General features: G+C 56.1%; 8 protein-coding genes across 8 annotated transcripts; 6 read left to right on the forward strand and 2 right to left on the reverse strand.

Annotated features, from left to right (window-relative positions):
• Positions 1-1,013: 1,013 nt before the first annotated feature.
• GNI_047790 (hypothetical protein) lies at positions 1,014-1,586 on the forward strand (the record flags this gene model as incomplete). Its single annotated transcript, XM_011131330.1, has 1 exon — positions 1,014-1,586. One exon carries the CDS (start codon positions 1,014-1,016, stop codon positions 1,584-1,586), a length of 573 nt encoding a protein of 190 aa, XP_011129632.1.
• A 2,105-nt stretch (positions 1,587-3,691) lies between these two features.
• Positions 3,692-6,379, forward strand: GNI_047800 (hypothetical protein; the record flags this gene model as incomplete). Its single annotated transcript, XM_011131331.1, has 1 exon — positions 3,692-6,379. One exon carries the CDS (start codon positions 3,692-3,694, stop codon positions 6,377-6,379), a length of 2,688 nt encoding a protein of 895 aa, XP_011129633.1.
• A 1,672-nt stretch (positions 6,380-8,051) lies between these two features.
• On the forward strand, positions 8,052-9,614 carry GNI_047810 (hypothetical protein; the record flags this gene model as incomplete). The annotated part of the gene is made up of 1 exon (XM_011131332.1): positions 8,052-9,614. One exon carries the CDS (start codon positions 8,052-8,054, stop codon positions 9,612-9,614), a length of 1,563 nt encoding a protein of 520 aa, XP_011129634.1.
• A 730-nt stretch (positions 9,615-10,344) lies between these two features.
• Positions 10,345-14,277, forward strand: GNI_047820 (hypothetical protein; the record flags this gene model as incomplete). The annotated part of the gene is made up of 1 exon (XM_011131333.1): positions 10,345-14,277. The coding sequence occupies one exon, from the start codon at positions 10,345-10,347 to the stop codon at positions 14,275-14,277; it is 3,933 nt and encodes a 1,310-aa protein (XP_011129635.1).
• A 54-nt stretch (positions 14,278-14,331) lies between these two features.
• On the forward strand, positions 14,332-15,070 carry GNI_047830 (putative phosducin (Phd)-like family, thioredoxin (TRX) domain protein; the record flags this gene model as incomplete). The annotated part of the gene is made up of 2 exons (XM_011131334.1): positions 14,332-14,779; positions 14,940-15,070. The coding sequence occupies 2 exons, from the start codon at positions 14,332-14,334 to the stop codon at positions 15,068-15,070; spliced, it is 579 nt and encodes a 192-aa protein (XP_011129636.1).
• Positions 15,071-15,147: 77 nt separating this feature from the next.
• GNI_047840 (putative repair endonuclease (gb)) lies at positions 15,148-18,097 on the reverse strand (the record flags this gene model as incomplete). Its single annotated transcript, XM_011131335.1, has 2 exons — positions 15,148-17,643; positions 17,819-18,097. The coding sequence occupies 2 exons, from the start codon at positions 18,095-18,097 to the stop codon at positions 15,148-15,150; spliced, it is 2,775 nt and encodes a 924-aa protein (XP_011129637.1).
• A 54-nt stretch (positions 18,098-18,151) lies between these two features.
• GNI_047850 (Ras family protein) lies at positions 18,152-19,061 on the forward strand (the record flags this gene model as incomplete). The annotated part of the gene is made up of 2 exons (XM_011131336.1): positions 18,152-18,569; positions 18,682-19,061. The coding sequence occupies 2 exons, from the start codon at positions 18,152-18,154 to the stop codon at positions 19,059-19,061; spliced, it is 798 nt and encodes a 265-aa protein (XP_011129638.1).
• A 261-nt stretch (positions 19,062-19,322) lies between these two features.
• Positions 19,323-19,515, reverse strand: GNI_047860 (putative proteasome regulatory subunit Rpn7/26S proteasome subunit 6, PINT domain protein; the record flags this gene model as incomplete). The annotated part of the gene is made up of 1 exon (XM_011131337.1): positions 19,323-19,515. A coding segment is annotated over one exon (193 nt), but the record flags the coding sequence as incomplete, so codon positions are not given.

Consider the following 19,515-nt stretch of genomic DNA (forward strand, 5'->3'; position numbering starts at 1 on the left):
ACCGTCCAGGCCTCCGACACTCAGCTAATGCAATCCTGTTCGTGCACTCGAGGATCACCTGCTCACGAATCAACGAATACTTCCGAACTGTTCCAGCATCCTCATGATAAATCACTGGGCGCTAGCTAAACATCGTTGGTGGCTAGGTTTCATAACACCCAAGTCCATAGTTCTTCCCGCCAGAGTCGCTCCCGAGCTGCGGGCACAGGGGTCAACGCTGGTACGGTGTGCTTGGTTCACGTACGTGAATCATTCGCTATTCCCCAGTGGTCTTGCGCCGAACCGACGGGAGTGGCCCTGCACGATCAGCCGCACTCCCGTCACGCCTCCGGACAGCTGACTTCGGTCGCCCTTATCCAGGGCTGTCTCCGTGGGTCTCTTACCCACCACGACACTTAGATTCCCCACCACGACACTTAGATTCCGGCTAGCGGTTTTCAGCAACTCTGGCTTCGTGTTATCCACCTTCACGGTGGTGCGGATATCTCGCCTTTTGCCAGCACGCACGTTGTGCCTGCCGCCGCGTCCCGTACCACCAAGCGAGGGCACCCACTCCTCAGGTGACCGGCAGCCCCGCACCCAGCATTCCTGCGGCGGGGGCGTATGTCCCTGATACTTCGCTCACTCCTCGCTACCCTGGACGTCTTACCTTCGGGCATCTGAGACCATCTTCTTTCCCACGTTGTTCTTGCTCTACCGCATTAACTTCATAACAGCTTTCCACACCATCAACGACCTTGGCTAGTTCCCTCTCGGACTTCAGATCAAACAGTAGATTTGTTAGAGATAACCCGTCGGATGACATGCAACTCCGACTCTCGAATATCCAGTGTGTCGCACGCGCTGAAAGTGGGATGGGAATCGATTCTGATTGATCACAGCGAAGCAGGAACAAAGGACGTTCTGGTCGGGAACTGACCGGCAGCACTGGGTCAGCTAGCGGGAGTGCTTTCACATGCTCTGGAAATAACGAATGCGGGAGCATCCTGTGTGATAGATTACCGGAACGTGGAATGGGGCCGATATCTGATGATGAACCACAGAGAAGCAGGACCAAATGCCACGGTGAACCAGCGGCACGAACCGGGCAGTTGTCAGAGTTGCAGAGTCAAGTATGGCCGGTAGTGCAGTCACACCAAGAGGAGGGAGATCCGGTTCCCTGGGCAGACATTGCCTGGGCAAACAGGAGTGGGGAGCAGAAGACTGAGCGACACCCCGGTTGCAAACGACACCCCGGTTGCAAACGACACCCCGGTTGCGAGATGTTCTTGCCCGCATGCCGCTGGAGTCTGTCGCTGTCGAGCTTTTCCAGCTGGGACGCGACCGCTGACACGGACCTAAGAGCTTTCGTGGGGACTATGATGCATTTATGTATCGAAGAAGACCGGACGGCGGCAGAGCGTTACGGAAAAGAGTGGATGGATCGGGAAGGGATAATGTCGGAGGAAGGTAAGCGAGAGGTAGCCGAGCATGCGGTGAATTGGATCAACCTAGACACGCTGAAAGAATGTTGCGGCAGGAACGCGCTAAACTTTGATCTCTGTTGGTGGCAACTTAGCTGGCGTGATGAAAGAGCAGTTCTGTAGTAAACGACTGGGTGTCCCCTGCCCGAATCACGAGCTTCCCGGCGACTGCTGGCACTCCTGTGCTGGACGGCACACTGGCTCAAGACGGGAACCAAGCACTTCGGATTGAGCGTAGAGCGCACAGAAGCTCACTTAGGTGATGACCCTCAACCTTCCCGATTCCGCCCCATTGTTGACTTCGTCAGCGGGGCTCTCGGGGGCCACACGTTCGCTCAACTCACTCATTGCGCTGTTTAGAGCGCGACTACCTCCCGCCCTCGAGGTATCCGACACTCAGCTAATGGAATCCTTGTTCAAGCACTCAGGACTCCCTCCTGCACGAGCCAGCAAGTTCCTCCAACAATTCCAACATCCGTCAAGGACACGCGCCGATAAACGACGGCTACGCTGGGCGTGACCACAACTGGACGACGGCCTGTTAGATATCCCACCTATCGGCAACCTATCGGCAACCTATCGGCAACCTATCGGCAACGCATCCCGGAGAGAGAGAGGCACCTCGATCTGAAAATCGTGTGCACACACACCGCGTGCAACCAACATTGACAAGAACCTTCGGCGTCACCCACCCCCGCTCAAGGACACAACACCTTTCTAACTCATCATAGAGCAGCGGAGGAGGGGGGGCTGTTATGTAAAGCTGGCTGGTTTGATCATTCCCAAAGGTTGAGGTGCCTGCGCGTAAACGGCGGCTAGCCTAAAGTACTGCCACCCGCGCAAAGGGAGTTATTCAAGGTACGCATGAGCCGCTCGGCGTACCCGCCTCCCTGAAAGCGACACCAGCACCGAACGGAACTGGGGGCCGTTGTCGGACAAGACACGTGAGAAACAACCGTGGCGACAAATGATGCCGTCGCGCATGACGGCCAAGGCTTTCTGGCCACACCATCACATCGCACGCGAGCGAAAGCGTCCGCGGAGGTGGAAAGGTTAGGCTGATCAGACGGCAACGAAGAAGACCATGGAGGCTGCAGGCGTACGTCGGTAGACGACTGGCACACAGTTGCGGTAGACGACTGGCACACAGTTGATGAGAGCGCGCGTTGACGGAACCCACGGTCCGCCCGGAGAGCGTATTGTGGCGTCTGACGAGCCAAAGCTTGGTAAAGGGGAAAGCGCCGACAGCATACGGGATCACGGCTGGGAAGGGCAAGGTTTGTGGGCGAACCTTTACTCCCCGGCCACAGTGGACACGAATTGGCCCCTCTCGCGAGAACAAAGCTGACATCGTTCGAAGACACAATCCGACTCAGAGACGGACTCGCCACTTACCCTACTTCCGGCATATTGGGAAGCCGTGCCAATCGGAGTCATAAACTCCGTAGGCTCCCAAGCCGAGGAACGAGCGGGAGACCTCGGGACGGGGAGGCGCTCGACCTTCTTGGGGTGAAGAAAAAATCCCCCGTCGGTAACGACCTAACTGAGAACTCAGTTTGCGAGTGCACGAACCGGCATTTCGATACCTTCAAGAGCAGGTCCCGGTCCTTCGGGCGCCTGAGGACCTCCCGGTCCTTCAAGCGCCTGGGGACCTCCCGCAAGCTCGCGTTATGCTCGGCGAGGGAACAGCCAAAGACCAGGGCATCGTGGATACAAACGAAACACGCGCTCCACAGCAGATCTTCCCAGGATGTCCTACATCAGGCGTTGAAACGTAGCGGGCGCCTTGCACAACCCGAACATCAACCAGGACACCAAGGTCAGGCACGGACGTACGGGGTGCCCGCGGGTTCGAATCTCGCCGAAGTCACGAAACCGGACGCGGTTCGCAACCGTGAAGGAGTTGGCCGATGGGCGCAGAGTAATCCACCTTGGAAGAAACACAGGCCTCGGAGGCGCCTGAATCGACCAACGCGTCCTGCTTTCGAGCTTAACGGCATTCATTGGCGGGGCAGATACACCGTCACCGCCTGGCCAATCACGGATTGCCACACCGAAAAGGGTGCTCAACGGAACGATCACTCGGCCATTGACAGAGTGGAAGCTGGCTTTCGGCGCCGACAGTGTGAAGCCCAGGTGCGTCGGGACGCCGGGGCTGGGGCCTGCTCGTGGCGCAGTCCCTGCGGTACATGCCGCGGCAATCCGCTGGCGGCATAAGCGAGTAGGATATGACGATCCGTGGTGCCACAACAAAAAATTACATGTACAACTGGCCAGTACGCACTGGAAGTTGTCGAGTCTCCGCACGACAAACAAAAGGCACCGAGAAAGCTGCCGGCCGCGAAGAAGAATGTATAAAATTCAAAAAAAAAGCCGCCCCTTTGAAAGCAATGCGTCGGCCGCCGCGATGCAATCGTATCAAGAAAGAATATTTCAAGTTTCGACTGGCCATTTTTGTAAGGCCTTTGGCGTTTAGTGTGACAGGGCAATGGAATGAGGAATGGGACCAGTACCTAATGAGTGAGCTGGATCCAGGAGAATCATTGAACGCGTTGGATGCGTTAGATGAGGAGTCGTTGATGATGACCCCGGTTACGGTGGCCCCGGTTACGGTGGCCCCGGTTACGGTGACCCCGATTACGGCGACTCCGGTTACGGTGACCCCGGTTACGGTGACCCCGGTTACGGTGACCCCGGTTGCGGCGACCCCGATTACGGTGACCCCAGTTACGGCGACCCCGGTTTCGGTGGCCCCGGTTACATATGAATGGAATGAGGAATGGGACCAGTACTTAACGAATGATCAGAATGCGGGGGGATTAGATATCGTAAATGACTTTAATCCGGACTGGTACCTGATGGATGACCAGGATTCAGGAGAAGCGGGTACGTTGGACTCGTTGGAGGTGGACTGGGAATTGTTCGCAACGGAAGCAGCACCAAATGTTACGATAGACCAGCGCTACGAAGAACCAGCGTTTCTTGCCGGACAGCGAGCGGAGGTACAGGGTCAGCCTGACGTAGGGCAGCCTTGTGTCGGGGGGGGTGCGGGGCTCACTGCCCGTGTCCTGAGTGGCTGTCTAGCAGAAGGTGTGGATCCTGTGCAGCCTTATAGCGTTGAGGAAGGCGAGATTGTGCGACACGTTTTCGAGTGTTTCCAAAGAATAGCACCGCAGCGAAATGTGGGCGTCTCGTTCGATGTGTGTGCATGGCGCGCACAGGGTGTAGCCCTTTTTTTACGAGAGAGGTTGTCCGACCGACGACTCGGTGCAAGCAATGACTCGGGCGTTGGTAAAACAGACTCCGAGTCGAAGCGCCTGTTCGAGAGGCTGGTCGCTGTGGCGGAAGAGAAGTTGAGGAAGCCTCCTGGAGTCTCGGATACTTGGTTCCTAGCTTGCGCGATAGACGAGTTGGGAATATCAAACTCCCTAGCGCGGTGGATGCCGAAGGAGCTTGCCGGTGGAGTCGGCTGGGATTCTTTCTTGCCACTCTACAGAGGCACCATTCCAGAGGACCTGCCGCGACTGCCTCAAAGCAAGGAGGCAATGAAGTTAGTAAGCACCGCTTCCAAACTCCAGTTCTGGCTGCACCAAGCGGCATCCGCTTTTCACGCTGGGAAGCCGGCGGCAACGCAAACAAATCGAAGAAAAAGAATGGTAACTGCCCTGCGCAAGGCACTTGGTCCGAAGATATTCGACGAAGAGATCGAGAGTTGGGCCACTCGCATGGTTTTAGGTGAAACCGAGTTGTCCACTTGTGACCGGGCTTCATTGATGTTGTGCCGCGTAGACATCCCGACGAAGAGAATCAGAAGATATATCGGCAGACTGGGCCCTTCCTATGCCTCCGAAGAGAACCAGGGCGTGCGCACCCCGCGTTCGAGCCTGCCGCAGTCGAGCTTTTCTAGCTGGGATGCGGCTGCTGAGACAGACTTAAAGGGTTTCATAAAAAGTGTAATACAGACGTGTGTTAAAGCCGAACAGAGGGCGGCAGAACGGTGCGGAAAGGCGTGGATGGATCGGGAAGGGATGATGTCGGCAAAGGGGAAGCGAGAGATAGTCAAGTTTGCAACAGATCGGATCACACCCGTCTACCTCAACCAGCTGGCTCACTATCGAACAATGCCGGACTTCAGCCGCTGTTGGTGGCGATGGGTGCATCTGGCTGGCGTGATCAACGACCAACTGGGCCGCCATGCAGTTGACGGCTTGGTGGCACAAGCCGAGCGAGTGGTCCCGCGACCTGCCAATGTCCCACAACTTTGGTTCCTCGCCAATTTACTACGCTGTCCTACCTCCGTTGAGGTTTTTGACCAGTGCATCCATTCGCTTCTCAGCAACCACAACAGCGGTTGGACGTCTGCCATCAACCTGCACTTGGACATCTTCCCCAACGAATTCGGCGCACTGCCTGAATCGCGAGCATCTCAACGACTGCTGACCATCCTCTGCTGGACCGCCCATTGGCTCAAGGTAGGAACCGAACATTTTGGACAGACCGTAGGGGAAACGGAGGCCCGCCTGGAAAGTGTCTGGCGTTCTTCCTGTTTCGCTGAACACGTTGAGTTCGTTCGCGAAGCTCTCGGGGACCACTTCGGTCAACTCGTTTCGCTGTTTAGAGCGCGACTTCCCCCAGCTGATGAGGTCTCCGATAGTCAGCTAATGGCCTCCACGTTCAAGTACTCAGGCCTCAAAAAAGTGCAAGCCGGCAGATTTCTAAGTCGATTCAACCTCCAGTCCACACTCCCGTCCACACTCCCGTCCACACTCCCGTGCACCACCTCACGAACAACGAAACGAAAACGTTCCGTACACGAAGATGCCGAGCCGGCCGATGCCTTCTCGAAAAGGCCTTCAACTTCCGCCGACCACCCGATTGGGGACTCTCCAGCCACACACACCCTCTCAATTAACTAATTACATCGGCGTGGATGACACACTCAAATTCAGACGGCCCAACGGACTCACACTGTAGTCAGAGCGTTCGTAGGGACAGGGATGTGTCTGTCGTGCTTCGGCTGGCTCTTTCTTTGTCGCGCTACCATTACTGATGGATTAAGTTCTGGTATCTTTGAGAAACTGTATCGGGGTGGCGCTGCCTACCTTGGCTAGGGCTCTCCCTCATCCGCGTCTCTGATTCTAAAGCAACGCTCCTCTTCGTTCCTACGGATCAGAAGCCAACCCTCATTGTAGTCTCCTGTCGTCGCCCATCCGGCGGTACGGTTTCTTTTTACCCTCGGTGTCCTTCAACCGGTTATGGTCGTATCGGGTGCCTTTGTCCTGGTAGTACGGCTTGCTGCTTAAACTCATCCGTTTCGATTCGACTTGTCCTAGGGCGGGAACCTAGGCATACAGAATCCTCAACCCATGATGCTCGATGTAGATCAGAGCCCGATGTAGCATGATGCTCGATGTAGCCCGAGCAGTTCTTCTGGACCCACGGTTGCAGCTCGTGGGTGCAAAGCTTCGGTTGCTTGTTGACCGCGCACGTGTTCGACGTCGAGCGTTGGGCTACCCTGGGCTAAATGGCTGCGCAGAAGCCCCCCGACACGGGCCAGTGCCCGTGGTCAAAGACTTCCGTTCCGCTGAAGATAATTTCGCCACTAATGGCCCATGGCACGGTCGCTTCAGAGCCTGCATAACGACAAAAACAATCTCGGTTCAGCCGGAACCCATCACTCGTCCAGGAACGGCGCCTACGACTGTTAGGAAATAAACGTTGTTGAGGATACCTGTGGGGGGGGGCGCATAGCCAAACAAAAAAGGGTCGGAAGGGTGCGAGGGCTGGGACCTAACAGCATGAGCTCAGTTGGTTATGACGGCTCAAGAATTGAAATCTCACGGAAGGGCACCCATTCGATTTACGCGTAGAATGGTAAGTTCAGAATTATTGCTCCGTTTGTGGACATTTTGGAAATGGCGCGTCAGCCCGGATTTGAACCACCTTGGCGGAAATGAACCACCTTGGCGGAAATGAACCACCTTGGCGGAAACGCAGCGTGTTGCGAGTGGCTATGTTCGTGTGGCCGTCAATGGGTGGAATGACGGAGTTGACCCATCAGTCCAACAGGGGGCATATCCATCCGACATAAAACGGACCTCTGGAGGGACTTGGCTACAGGTGGAAGCTGCAACAGAGCCGTATGCTGCGGCGGATCAACCGTACGAAGAACCGGGACCGTTTCTGACTCGGCACTCGCCGAAGGTACTGGCGCCAGGCAGTCGTCCACAGAGACTTTGTCTGCGGCAGTGCAGTCAACGACATCTCAGTCAACGACAGCTCAGGCCATTGACAGAGTGGAAGCTGACTTTCGGCGCCGACAGTGTGAAGCCCAGGTGCGTCGGGACGCCGGGGCTGGGGCCTGCTCGTGGCGCAGTCCCTGCGGTACATGCCGCGGCAATCCGCTGGCGGCATAAGCGAGCAGGGTATGGCGGTCCATGGTGCCACAACAAAATATTACATGTACAACTGGCCAGTACGCACTGGAAGTTGTCGAGTCTCCGCACGACAAACAAAAGGCACCGAGAAAGCTGCCGGCCCCCCAAGAAGAATGTGTAAAATTTAAAAAAAGCCGCCCCTTTGAAAGCAATGTGTCGGCCGCCGCGATGTAATCGTATCAAGAAAGAATATTTCACGTTTCGACTGGCCATTTTTGTAAGGCCTTTGGCGTCCAGTGTGACAGGGCAATGGAATGAGGAATGGGACCAGTACCTAATGAGTGAGCTGGATCCAGGAGAATCATTGGACGCGTTGGATGCGTTAGATGAGGAGTCATTGATGATGACCCCGGTTACGGTGGCCCCGGTTACGGTGGCCCCGGTTACGGTGACCCCGGTTACATATGAATGGAATGAGGAATGGGACCAGTACTTAACGAATGATCAGAATGCGGGGGGATTAGATATCGTAAATGACTTTAATCCGGACTGGTACCTGCTGGATGACCAGGATTCAGGAGAAGCGGGTATGTTGGACTCGTTGGAGGTGGACTGGGAATTGTTCGCAACGGAAGCAGCACCAAATGTTACGGTAGACCAGCGCTGCGAAGAACTGGGACCGTTTCCGACCCAGCACTCGCTGGAGGTACAGGGTCAAGTATTGGTTTCATCTGAGGCAGTGCAGCAGGTGGATGCGAAATCGTTTATGACCCGGACAGACCAACAGAATATGCGAGCAGCCGACATCATGAATATCGGACCATTTATGATGAATGAAGAAGGAGGGGGGATACAGGGTCAGTCAGCGGCCGTGTCCCGGCTAGAAGAAGAGCCCGCCTTGAGGGCTTTCGTGGGGACTGTGATACAGGAATGTGTCATAGCAGAGCAGAAGGCAGCAAAGCTCTACGGAAAGGAGTGGTTGGATCGAGAAGGATTCATGCCGGAGGAAGGGAAGCGACAGGTGGCCGAGTATGTGGTTGGTTGGTTGGGGCGGGTGGACCTGGGCGCACTGGGACACCGCGTTGCGAAACCGGACTTCAGCCTCGTCGGGTGGCGATGGGTGCACCTAGTCGGCTTCATTAGAGACCGGTTAGACCCCCGTGTAGTCGACGACTTCGTGACAAGGGCTCAGCAGGTGATTCCGCGGCCTGCCGGAGTCTCGTCCCTGTGGTACCTCGCCACTGTGCTGCGGTTCTTGCGGACCGATGCGGACCTGAACACCCACCTCACTTGGTGGCTCCCGTCTGACGATAGCGGTTGGTGGTCCCTAGTTTGCCTGTATTGCGATGTCTTTCCTTATGACTTCGGCCAACTACCCGAATGGCAATCATCACGTCAGAAGCTGGCTGCCGTCTGCTGGATCACACACTGGCTCAAAAAGGGGGCCGATAACTTCCGTTCCAAAGGTGATCGCCGCAGACTGCCAGACAAGCCCTGGCATCATCGCGTGTTTCGGTTCGTCCGCGAAGCACTCGGGGACCGCACATTCGGTCAACTCGGTGCCCTGTTTAAACCGCGACTCCCACTCCCCCCCTATGTCCGGTTGTCCGACACCGAGGCAATGATCGTCCTGCTCCGGCACTCCACCATCGATTCCGGACGAGCCGAAGTGTTCTTCGGACAGTTCGATCTCGCGTCAGGACTGGCGGCCGAACCTGAAGGTGCAGGACCGCCCAGAAAACGATCGAAAAGAACCAAGCACAAAGTTCGATAAGGGGCCGCGTCGAAATAAATTAGTCCCTCACCTGAAAACAGCAACGTCTGGCTCCTACCCGGGTCTCATTACCAGCCTCCTATCGGGTCTCGCTATTGGGCAACACTTTCTTCGGTCATGTTGTACTTTGCCATCGTCTGACAATTCTGGGCCAGAGGATGTCGCGCACCCGTATGTATAACCCGAGTCAGCACCGACGTGAACGTTATGTCGAACGACGTCTGCTTAGCCGTCTGGAATCGACAGAATACGGTCAGTCAGCCGCTACCCGCCCTGTTGGGCATGGATAAGAGCGTCCCGGCGTCTTGGAATCCGGCACAAGCATTACTGTTTTCGCACCTGAAGAAGCATTCATCCAACACGGATCCAGGCAACAAAATGTCTAAGATGGTGAATATGCAATGAACACCAACGAATCAGACCATCAGGAGCAAATGTCCTGGAGGAAGAAGATGTCTTCCAGTCGAGTAGTTTCCGGAGGTTCAAGGCCAATCCCGCAACAAACAGGTGCCAGCAGGTCTTGTTCAATATGCGAAGAAAGAGGCGGCCGGCGCCTTTTTTGAAATTGTGGCAAAGCCCGTCGAAGCGAATGCGCCAGCCGCGGTGGGACCAACATTGGAGGAAACATTGCCTCTTAAGAGTAGCTGTATTCGTGCTGCCGTCACCGAGTCAGCTACCAAATGACTACAGGGACACCCCAACACAGACCGGTCAGTCCGATCCGTCTGAAATGAGACAGACGTATGGAGGGTACGTGCGAGCAGATGCCGACGGGGTAGACCTGCGGTACGAAGCGCCAGCCATCCTGGTCGATCGCCCACCAAAGGTACAGAGTCAAACTTGCGCCAGAGGCTGGTCTACAAATGCAGTGACGCTGTGTGGAGGAGCCCTGCAGACTGCGGCAGGGCAGCAATATCCACCAGAAGGAATGAATCAACAGAATGCAGAAGCATTCAAGATGATCGATGAATCGGATGCACAATCGACAAGACAGCTCATGATGGAAACCGGATCACCATCTATTGTCACAGTAAACCACAGATACGGAGGAAGAGCATCCCAGAATATTGGAGCATCCCAGACCATAAGTAACGTGGAATTAGACCGGGTGGAATCGGACCGGGTGGAATTGGACCGGGTGGAATTGGACCGGTATTCAGCGAATGACGGTAATCCGGGAATATCCAGTGTGTCGAACGCGTTGAAAGTGGGCTGGGAATCGTTTCTGATTGATCACACGAAAGCAAAGCTAAATGACATAGTGGATCAACGGGACGAAGGACTGGGACCGTTTCCGACCCAGCACTCGCTGGAGGTACAGGATCAAACTGGCACCAAACAGTTGTGTACACATGTCTCGTCTGCGGCAGTGCAGTCAGTGGCAGCCCAGTCACATGCGCTCGAAATCACAAATCAGGAGAATGCGGGAACGTGCAGCGTGCTTGATGAATGGAGTGCGGAGTGGCTTGAGTACCTGACGGATGAGCAGAATCCGGGAGCAGACGGTTGGGTGGATTCTCTGGTTGTGGAATCGGCATCGTTAATGATGAACCAAGTGGGAGGAGCAAATGCCACGATGGACCGGTCGTGTGAAGAACTGGGACACTCGCCGGAAGCACATGTACAAACTGGCACCGGGCAGTTGTCCACAGATGTATGGGCACCGCATACGGCAAGGCAGTCTGATGCAGCTCAGTCACACGCGTTAGGAATCCCGAATGAGCATGAGGGAACGTCCAGTATGACAGGTAAGTTTCTAGATGTGGAATGGGGCCGGTATCTAACCGATGAGCAGAGTCAGGAGAGTCCGTGGGATGTGGAATCGGATTTGCTTATGATGGACCAGACGAGAGCAGGAGCAGATTCCACGGTTGACCAGCGCTGCGAAAGACCGGGACCGGTTCTGGCCGGACAACCGGCGGAGTCACCCGGTCAACCTGGCGTCGGGCAGCCTTGTGTCGGAGAGGATGCAGTCCATCGGCCGGATGTCCTGCCGGGACTGACAGCTCGCGTTTTGAGTGACTGTCTAGCTGAAGGAGTGGATCCTGTACAGCCGTGTGGCGATGAGGAAAGCAAGATCGTGCGACGTGTTTTCACCTGTTTCCAAACAACAGCACTGGAGCGGAATGAGTACGTCTCGTTCGACGTTTGTACATGGCGTGCATATGATCTTGCACTCTTTTTGCGAGAGAGGTTGTCCGACCAACCACTCAGTCAAAGCAATGACTCGGGCGTAGGCCAAACAGGCTCCGTCGCGAGAAGTCAGTTCGATGAGCTGGTGGCTATGGCGGAACAGAGGCTGAGAAAGCCTCCTGGAGTCTCAGACACGTGGTTCCTAGCGTGCATGATAGAGGACTTCGGAAGATCAGGTTCCCTCTGGCGGAGGATGCCGAAGCGGCTTCCCGCACTGAGGGGCTGGAATTCTCTTTTGCCACTGTACAGAGGCACCATTCCGGATGGCCTGTCGCGACTGCCGCAAGGCTCGACGGCGACTACGTTAGTAAGCACCGCTTCCAGACTCCAGTTCTGGCTGCACCAAGCGGCCACGGCTTTTTACGCTGGGAAACAGGTCAAGTCGGCTCAACGAGTAACTATGATAGTGTCGACCATGCGTAGTGTGCTGGGTCCGAAGAGATTCGATGAGGAGATCCGGGATTGGACGACTCGAATCCCGGGTTTTTCCAGGACCGAGTCGTCGGAGCAGGCTTCGCGGCTTCTGGGTAGGGCAAACATCCCGCCGGGAAAGAGGTGTGCTTGCAAACTGCGAAACTTGGCGACTCGCGCGAAAGAGGTGCATCCCAGAGCGCGCGACGGCCGCCTGCCGTTGTCGAGCCGGCCTGCTGAGCCTTGTGTCGGAGAGGATGCAGCCTACACGCGTGGTGTCCTGCAGGGGCTGACTGCCCGCGTCTTGAATGATTGTCTAGCAGAAGAGGTAGCTCCTCTGCAACTGTCGAATGAAACCGAGGCAAATGAGCTTGTGAGACACATTTCCCGCTGCTTTCGAGGAGCATCGAGGGAGCAGAATGTGAACGTCTCGTTCGCCGTTTCGCCGTACCGGGCGCTTAATCTGGCGCTCTTTTTGCGAGAGCGGTTGTCCAGGCAATCATTCGTTGACTCCAATACTCGGTCGCCCGGTGGCGCACAGACAGCGAGAAGCCAGTTCGACACGCTGGTCGGAATGGCGCAGCTAATGGTAAGAAGACCCCCTGGCGTCGGCGACACATGGTTCCTAGCGTGCACGATGCACGCGTTCGGAATATCGGACCCCCTCAACTTGAACCCCCTCAATTCGGAGTTGCTGAAGACACTGCCTGCCTGGAGTTCGAATGCATTGCTGTACAGAGACACCATTCCGGATGACCTGCCACGACTGCCGCAAGACAAGGAGGCAATTAGGTTGGTAGCAACCGCTTCCAAACTCCAGTTCTGGTTGCACCAAGCGGCTGCGGCGTTCCGCTCTGGGGAGCCGGCCGCAGTAAATTCTTTTCATCGAGCGTCTCTAGTCTCGTCTCTACGCACGACACTGGGTCCGAACAGATTCGACGAAGAGATCGACACTTGGATGACTCACATTCCCCCTCCCGCAGGAGCGAAGCTAACGGCCTGTCAGCGCGCGTGTTGGCTGCTGAGCTGGGTAGACGTCCTGCCCAAATGGATGAAGGGGGACGCCAAACAGCCGGCGCCTCCGTCCCGTCGGTCCGAATCGGCTTCGAGCTGGGACGCGGCCGCTGACTCCGGCTTGAGAGCTTTCGTGGCGACTGTGATACAGGAACGGGTCGAAGCAGAGCGGAAGGCGGCAGAGCGCTACGGGAGGGAGTGGATGGACCGGGAAGGGGTCCTCCCGAAGGAGGGCAAGCGAGAGGTGGCCGAGTTTGTGGCGGAGTGGGCCGTGCCGGGCAACCTGGAGTGGAAGAAGCCCTACCACGCAGCCGAGCCGGATTTTGGCAAAGGTCGGTGGCGCTGGGTGCACCTGGCCGGCGTCATTAAAGACCAGTTAGACCGCTCTGTAGTCAACGACTTGGTGGCCACAGCCGAGGGAGCGATCCCGCGGCCAGCCGGTGTCTCGCCGCTGTGGTTCCTTGCCGCCGTGTTGCGCACCTCAGCTGTCCATCGGACGCTGGACAACCGCATCGGCCGGTGGCTGGCCACCCGCGATAGCGGCTGGAAGTCTTCCTTCAGCCTGCACTCCGACATCTTCCCGCCCGACTTCGGCCCCCTGCCCGAATCGCAAGCCTCCCGACGGGTAGTGGCCCTCCTCTGCTGGGCGGCACACTGGTTCAAGAGCGGAGCCCAGTATCTCGGGCAACTCGACGAGTGCGACCGGGAAATCAAGTTGCGGCAGTCTTCAGTCTTCGGCGCCGCCGCGCGCTTCATTCACCAAGGACTCGGGGACCGCACGTTCGGCCAACTCGTGGCGCTGTTCAAGCCACGACTTGCTGCTGCAACAATCTCCGACTGCCGTGTAACGGAGTGCTTGCTTGGATGCTCGGGCGTCACGCCCCAACAAACCCAAAACATGCACAAGCAGCTCCCGTCCGGAACAACCGAACGGAAACGTGACCGGCCAACCGAGCAAGAAGCCGCCAAGAAAAGACGCCTTGGCACCGCCGACTGGCTGCACAAAACGACGCTTGTTCGTGCGGGGAGTTCCACAGGATCGTGACGAGTTCCTTTTTTTCCACAAACCTCTGTGCGAGTCTGCCGAAAGATATAAAATATGGACGATTCCGATCTGGAGTGGTTGAGGACCCAACGCCGGCAGGAGTTCTTGCGTCAGAGAAAAGCCTTTGAGCTGTGGAAGCAAATGGGCCATGGCGAGATCCTCGAGTCTGGGGGTGAGGTGGAATTCTTCAGCCTGTCCAAGTCGAATCCGAAAGTGTTGGTGCACTTCTACAAGAAGGACCTGAACGTCGAACGTTCCCAGTACCTCACCAAAAAAATGCAGGCCTTGGCATCCAAGTACATCGACATCCTCTTTGTCGCTGCCGATGTTGAAAGACATCCATTCCTCGTCTCACGCCTGAACATCGTTGTCATTCCCACCGTAAGAATCACTGCCAGTTGGCGTTCCTTGCTGCCGTTCCTCACCGACCGTGCTGCTCAGATCGTCTTTATAAAAGAGATGCGGATAACTCACGGCATGACCGGATTCGCAGAGTTGAACAGTAAGCCCCTCCGGTCAACCCACGTGCCTACCCAGTCAACCCACGTGCCTACCCAGTTGCTCAACCCTTCCGACGAACACGTTTCTCTTTTGATGAACACGTTTCCCTTGCGGCGTTTCGCTTTAGCCCACTTGGTGCGCGACGAATCTGTGTTTCACAGACTCCGACGACTGGACAGAAGCGGACCTGGAGGCACTGATGACCCAGCACGGGATGTTCGAAGAATACGCGCCGGATTGGAAGGAGAACTTTGCGGCGGACAACGACGTCGGTCACGAGTTCTTCAGCTGAGAGAGTTCTTCAGGGGGGTGAGCTGGTCGCTGGGTGCCGGTGGCCGGGTGAGTCAGTCAACTCGTGGCCGGCCGGGCTCAAGCGAGGGCGCGGAAATCGTGGTTGAAGAAGTCGTAGGCGTCCGCTCCGGCCCGTGAGTTGAGGGCGGTTTGGAGCTGGGACTTGGTCAGATTGGCCAGGTCACGGAGAGTGCGGGCGTGGGTGACGGCTTGGTCGCAGACCGCGGTGCTGAAGCTGGGGAGGAAAGCAATGGCGTCGCTGGCCGCGGGGTTCTGTGAGTCCGCCGCGCGCTTGAGCAGGCGCCCGGCGGCGCCCTGTCGCGTGCGTTTCGCGTCTGCCAAAGTGGGGTCCGGCTGGAACCGTTTGAGGATTTTGAACAACTCGGGCGTGAAGGACCCGCCGTCGTAACTCCAGAGGAACTTGAGCGAGGGGAACCCGGCCATCAGTACACTCAAACGGGGGATCAACATGGGATCACTCTTGCCGCCGGACTGGTCTTTAGCGCCGTAGAAGAAACGGCCGTTGGGCAATTCGATGAGCAGAGTGGGCTGTGCGAACGTCGCGACAAGCCGCTGCACCTGGCTCAGCAGCCGCCCGTTGGCCAGCGACTTAATCAGGTCGTTCACGGCCTTCCGTTCAATCCCGATTTTCGGCGTCAGGATGTAGTCCGAGGTCTCCATAGTCAGCGGCCGCAACTTGACACCCGCCTTCCATAATTCAAACGGCAAACTCGCCCGTAACTCGCGTACATCCACCAACACCACGCCGCGCACGGCCTCAATTATTTGCTCCGGACTCATCGTGAGCAAATCCTCGCGGCGTAGCATCTGCTTTTTAATCGCAGACATCAACGCTGCAATGCCACCGCCGCCACGCCGCGTCGACGCCAAGTGAGCCAACCCGGCACTGCCCGCACTCCGAGCAATCATGTAGGCGACCCGGTCTTCATCAGTTCGCAGCGACTTGAGCACCTCGGTCTCCGTCTCGCCGCGGTGCACGTACAGTGATGAACGCAAATTCTCCACCGACTCTGCCGTGCTGCTCTCCTCCGACAACCGGTCGCGGAACACGCCGGCCTCCATGTCCGAACCGACAATGAAACACCGAAGCACGCTCTCCGAGCAGCGGACGTGCGCGTCGGAAAGTATGTTTCCATCTGCACGCAGGTGGTCCGTCTCGAAAGCAAGTTGTTGACCGATCCTCAGCAGGCGTGCTCCATGAAGATTGTTCTTCGCCGTCTTTGACGGTGGACCCTCGCTGCTTGCACGCCGTCGCTTTCGCGAGGAACCATATTCCTCGCCCTTGGCCTCCTCTCCCTTGATCTCTCTCTTGATTTTCTCCGCCGTATCTTGCCTGCCATCATTCTTTTCTGTTGTATCCCTTACAGATTTACAGGACATCCACTTTCCGAACGTTCGCTGTCGAGCCACGGAATATTGCAGTTCTCTTAACCATACTATGTCGTAACAGGACAAAATCACATGGGTAGGATTCACTTGTATCAGCGCTCGCGAGATCGCCGTCGGATCCGTAGTCACTCCCGTAAGTAAAGTCCGTAGCTCCAACGCCGGGTGGTGATGTCTAATGGGCTTATCCCACAATGGCGGTTCGCCTCCTCCAAAAGTCGTCGTAGCCGGATACTCCTTCAATTTTGACAGCAAAGCATCAAATTTGGTTCTGAGAGTCGGAGAGAAAGACGTGCTGCTCTGCGCCCGTAAGCACAGCTTTCTAATCTGGTTGACCATATGTGACTCGGGGTTTGACGCAAAACATTCCTGAAAACGCTCTAGCAGAAATTCGTCATTAAAGATTATTAGCACACGCGTGTGCGCAGCCAGCGCATCACTCGAAATACTTCCAATAACACTGAATATTTCCTTTAACCTCGGCTCCAACTCGAATACGGGTTCATATTCGCCATCCGGGCCTGGTTTGGTGACCCTGGAGACGGCTCCGTTGATGATGTGGTTTGTCTCTGGGTATGTATACCACTTGTAATTTTGTTCTTTATTTTTGTCGCAGATGTATCTATAATGAATGAGCGTAGAGAGGAATTGGCATGCATTGGAGTAAACAAGTTTGGTTTTGAGTTCTTCTATGACGGTAGCATCGCTCTGATTCGGGTTGATAGATTTCGTAACTTTGATCTGTAGTGAATTGAGTGCATCCCATAACAGTTGGATTACCGGGGACGCGGTGATGACAATCTGGTCACATTTGATCCAGCGGTTGACGATAGGGTTGATGTATTTAACGATCTTGGGCGAGTTCTTTTGGCAAAGTATGAGGCTTTCGTTATCCAGACACAGAACACTCAATGCCTGTTCGAGACTGGAAAGGAAGCAGCTGGCAGTTGGAACGAACGCCTTCAAGAACGACGATCGCCGAATGGTATCTTTCTGTCTGATATCTCTCTGTTTGGGCACGTCAATTGAGGGTCGGATGGTAGCAGTAAAAAGGTTGCAGACAAAGGTAGACATATGGCTGCGGGGTATGCGGTCCGCGCCGAAAATCACGAGGCCGTTGACTAGGGCTCCGACGACGCGGCTGTGCAGCAACGCAATCAGCCACGTCTGGAGGGATGCAGTGATGAGGCCGCCTTCACTCAAGATTTGCCGCCGCTCTTTCGAGGACACAGTGTCACCGAGGAAGCGAATGGGCAACGCGCTGCTCCCCGACGACGGTGGTATTCCCAACGATGGTGGTATTCCCAACGATGGTTGCCGCGGCCAAGTAGCTATGGTATACCTTGGAGAAAGTCTCGGTGTCTTCCTGCGTGTGTATGCCCAAACACATAATTACGGGTTTCGCAGGGGAACGCCATTTGGTAGTGTACCACTCATGTAGAAAACATGCCGCTAAACGATACTGATGTAGACCGGTATGGCAGACCACTAGAGCATCTTTATCTAGCAAGTAATCAACCAAAGCTGCCTCATGGGGTAGACAGAGTAAATACTCCAATGCTCGTGCCTTGGTCATTTGCGTCGTGGCATCGTTGGACTTATTGTGCCCTTCTTCGGTCATCAAAAGGTTAGGGTAAAACTCTGGGTGTATCAACCCGGACGAAAAAGCGATTGGATGACCACTACTGAGCAGCTGCAGGTACCAGTGGTACGTGTCACGTTGCTGGGACGTCGTGGCAGTGGTAAGACCAAGTTGATAGACTGCTTCCTGAACCACACCTTGAAGGAGGAGTGTTGGGAGCTTTCACCAACTGCTCAGTGTGACCTTTACTACAAGCTCCATGTCATTACCACTGAACACGCACCCAAGTCCATTCTAGTCGAGATCGAGGATACACCCGGCAGCGACTTGCTCAAAGATGCTGCTGCATGGCGCGGACTCAATGACGACCAGAAACTTCACGATCCGGTCTGTCGGTACATTAGCTCCACTAGCGCCCCCGCTATCACTCGCAATGCCGACGATGTGGGCTTATTCAACATGTTCCCTTTACCCTGGCGAAAAGACCTTACGCTTGTACCCATCACGCCTCGTACGCACACACTCACACGTGGTCGTGACACTTTCACACACTCACACGTGGTCGTGACACTTTCACACACTCACATGGTCGTGACACTTTCACACACTCACACGGTGGTTAGACCGGATGGGCTATATGTTGGTCTTTGACCTGACGGAGGAAAAGACGTTTCTGGAGGCGGTGCAATTACACCAGTTATTGAAGACGTACAAAACGCGTGTGGACAACAGCATGGCGTTGATTGTGTACCTAGCGGGAACCAAATGCGACCGGGTGGCAGAGGGGCGAATCAACGAGTTGGCGGAGGCCTACGCCACCAAGGAAAGGATCCCGTACAAACGCGTGAGTGGTGTCTCTGGCTACGAAGTCGCTTCACTCTTCTCCGTCCTCGCGACAGACCTCGCCGGCTCGCCCCTCGCCTTCCAGGAGATCACAGCCCTCCTGGCCGGCCAGGCAGATGTCGAAGACGAAGATGACGACCTCGCAGACCAGGATGCTTGACCTCGCAGACCAGGATGCTTGACCTTGCAGACCAGGATGCTTGACAACACCACCTCCAGCGGTCCGGGCCGGGCCGCAGACGCGCCTGGGGGGGAGGTCGCCCGAGTCAGTCACCGGGGTCAGTCACCGGGGTCAGTCACCGGGGACGCGCCCGGGGGGGAGGTCGCCCGAGTCAGTCACCGGGGTCAGTCACCGGGGACGCGCCCGGGGGGGAGGTCGCCCGAGTCAGTCACCAGGGACGCGCCGGGGTGTGTGCAACGTCTACATGTCAATCACTCGAGACAGCCGCTGCAGCTGGTTGGTCAAGTCGTCGCTAGCCACACAAATACGCTGGTACTGTTTGGCTCCGACATCCTCGAAGTCCGTAATCAACGTGTCCTCGACCTTGTCGATGCGAGAGCTTAACATCCCCGTGGGGATGAATGTTACGATTTCGCTACACGAGAAAGGGTGT

The sequence above is a fragment of the Gregarina niphandrodes genome (assembly GCF_000223845.1).
Source record: "Gregarina niphandrodes unplaced genomic scaffold scaffold00006, whole genome shotgun sequence".
Taxonomy (NCBI): domain Eukaryota; phylum Apicomplexa; class Conoidasida; order Eugregarinorida; family Gregarinidae; genus Gregarina; species Gregarina niphandrodes.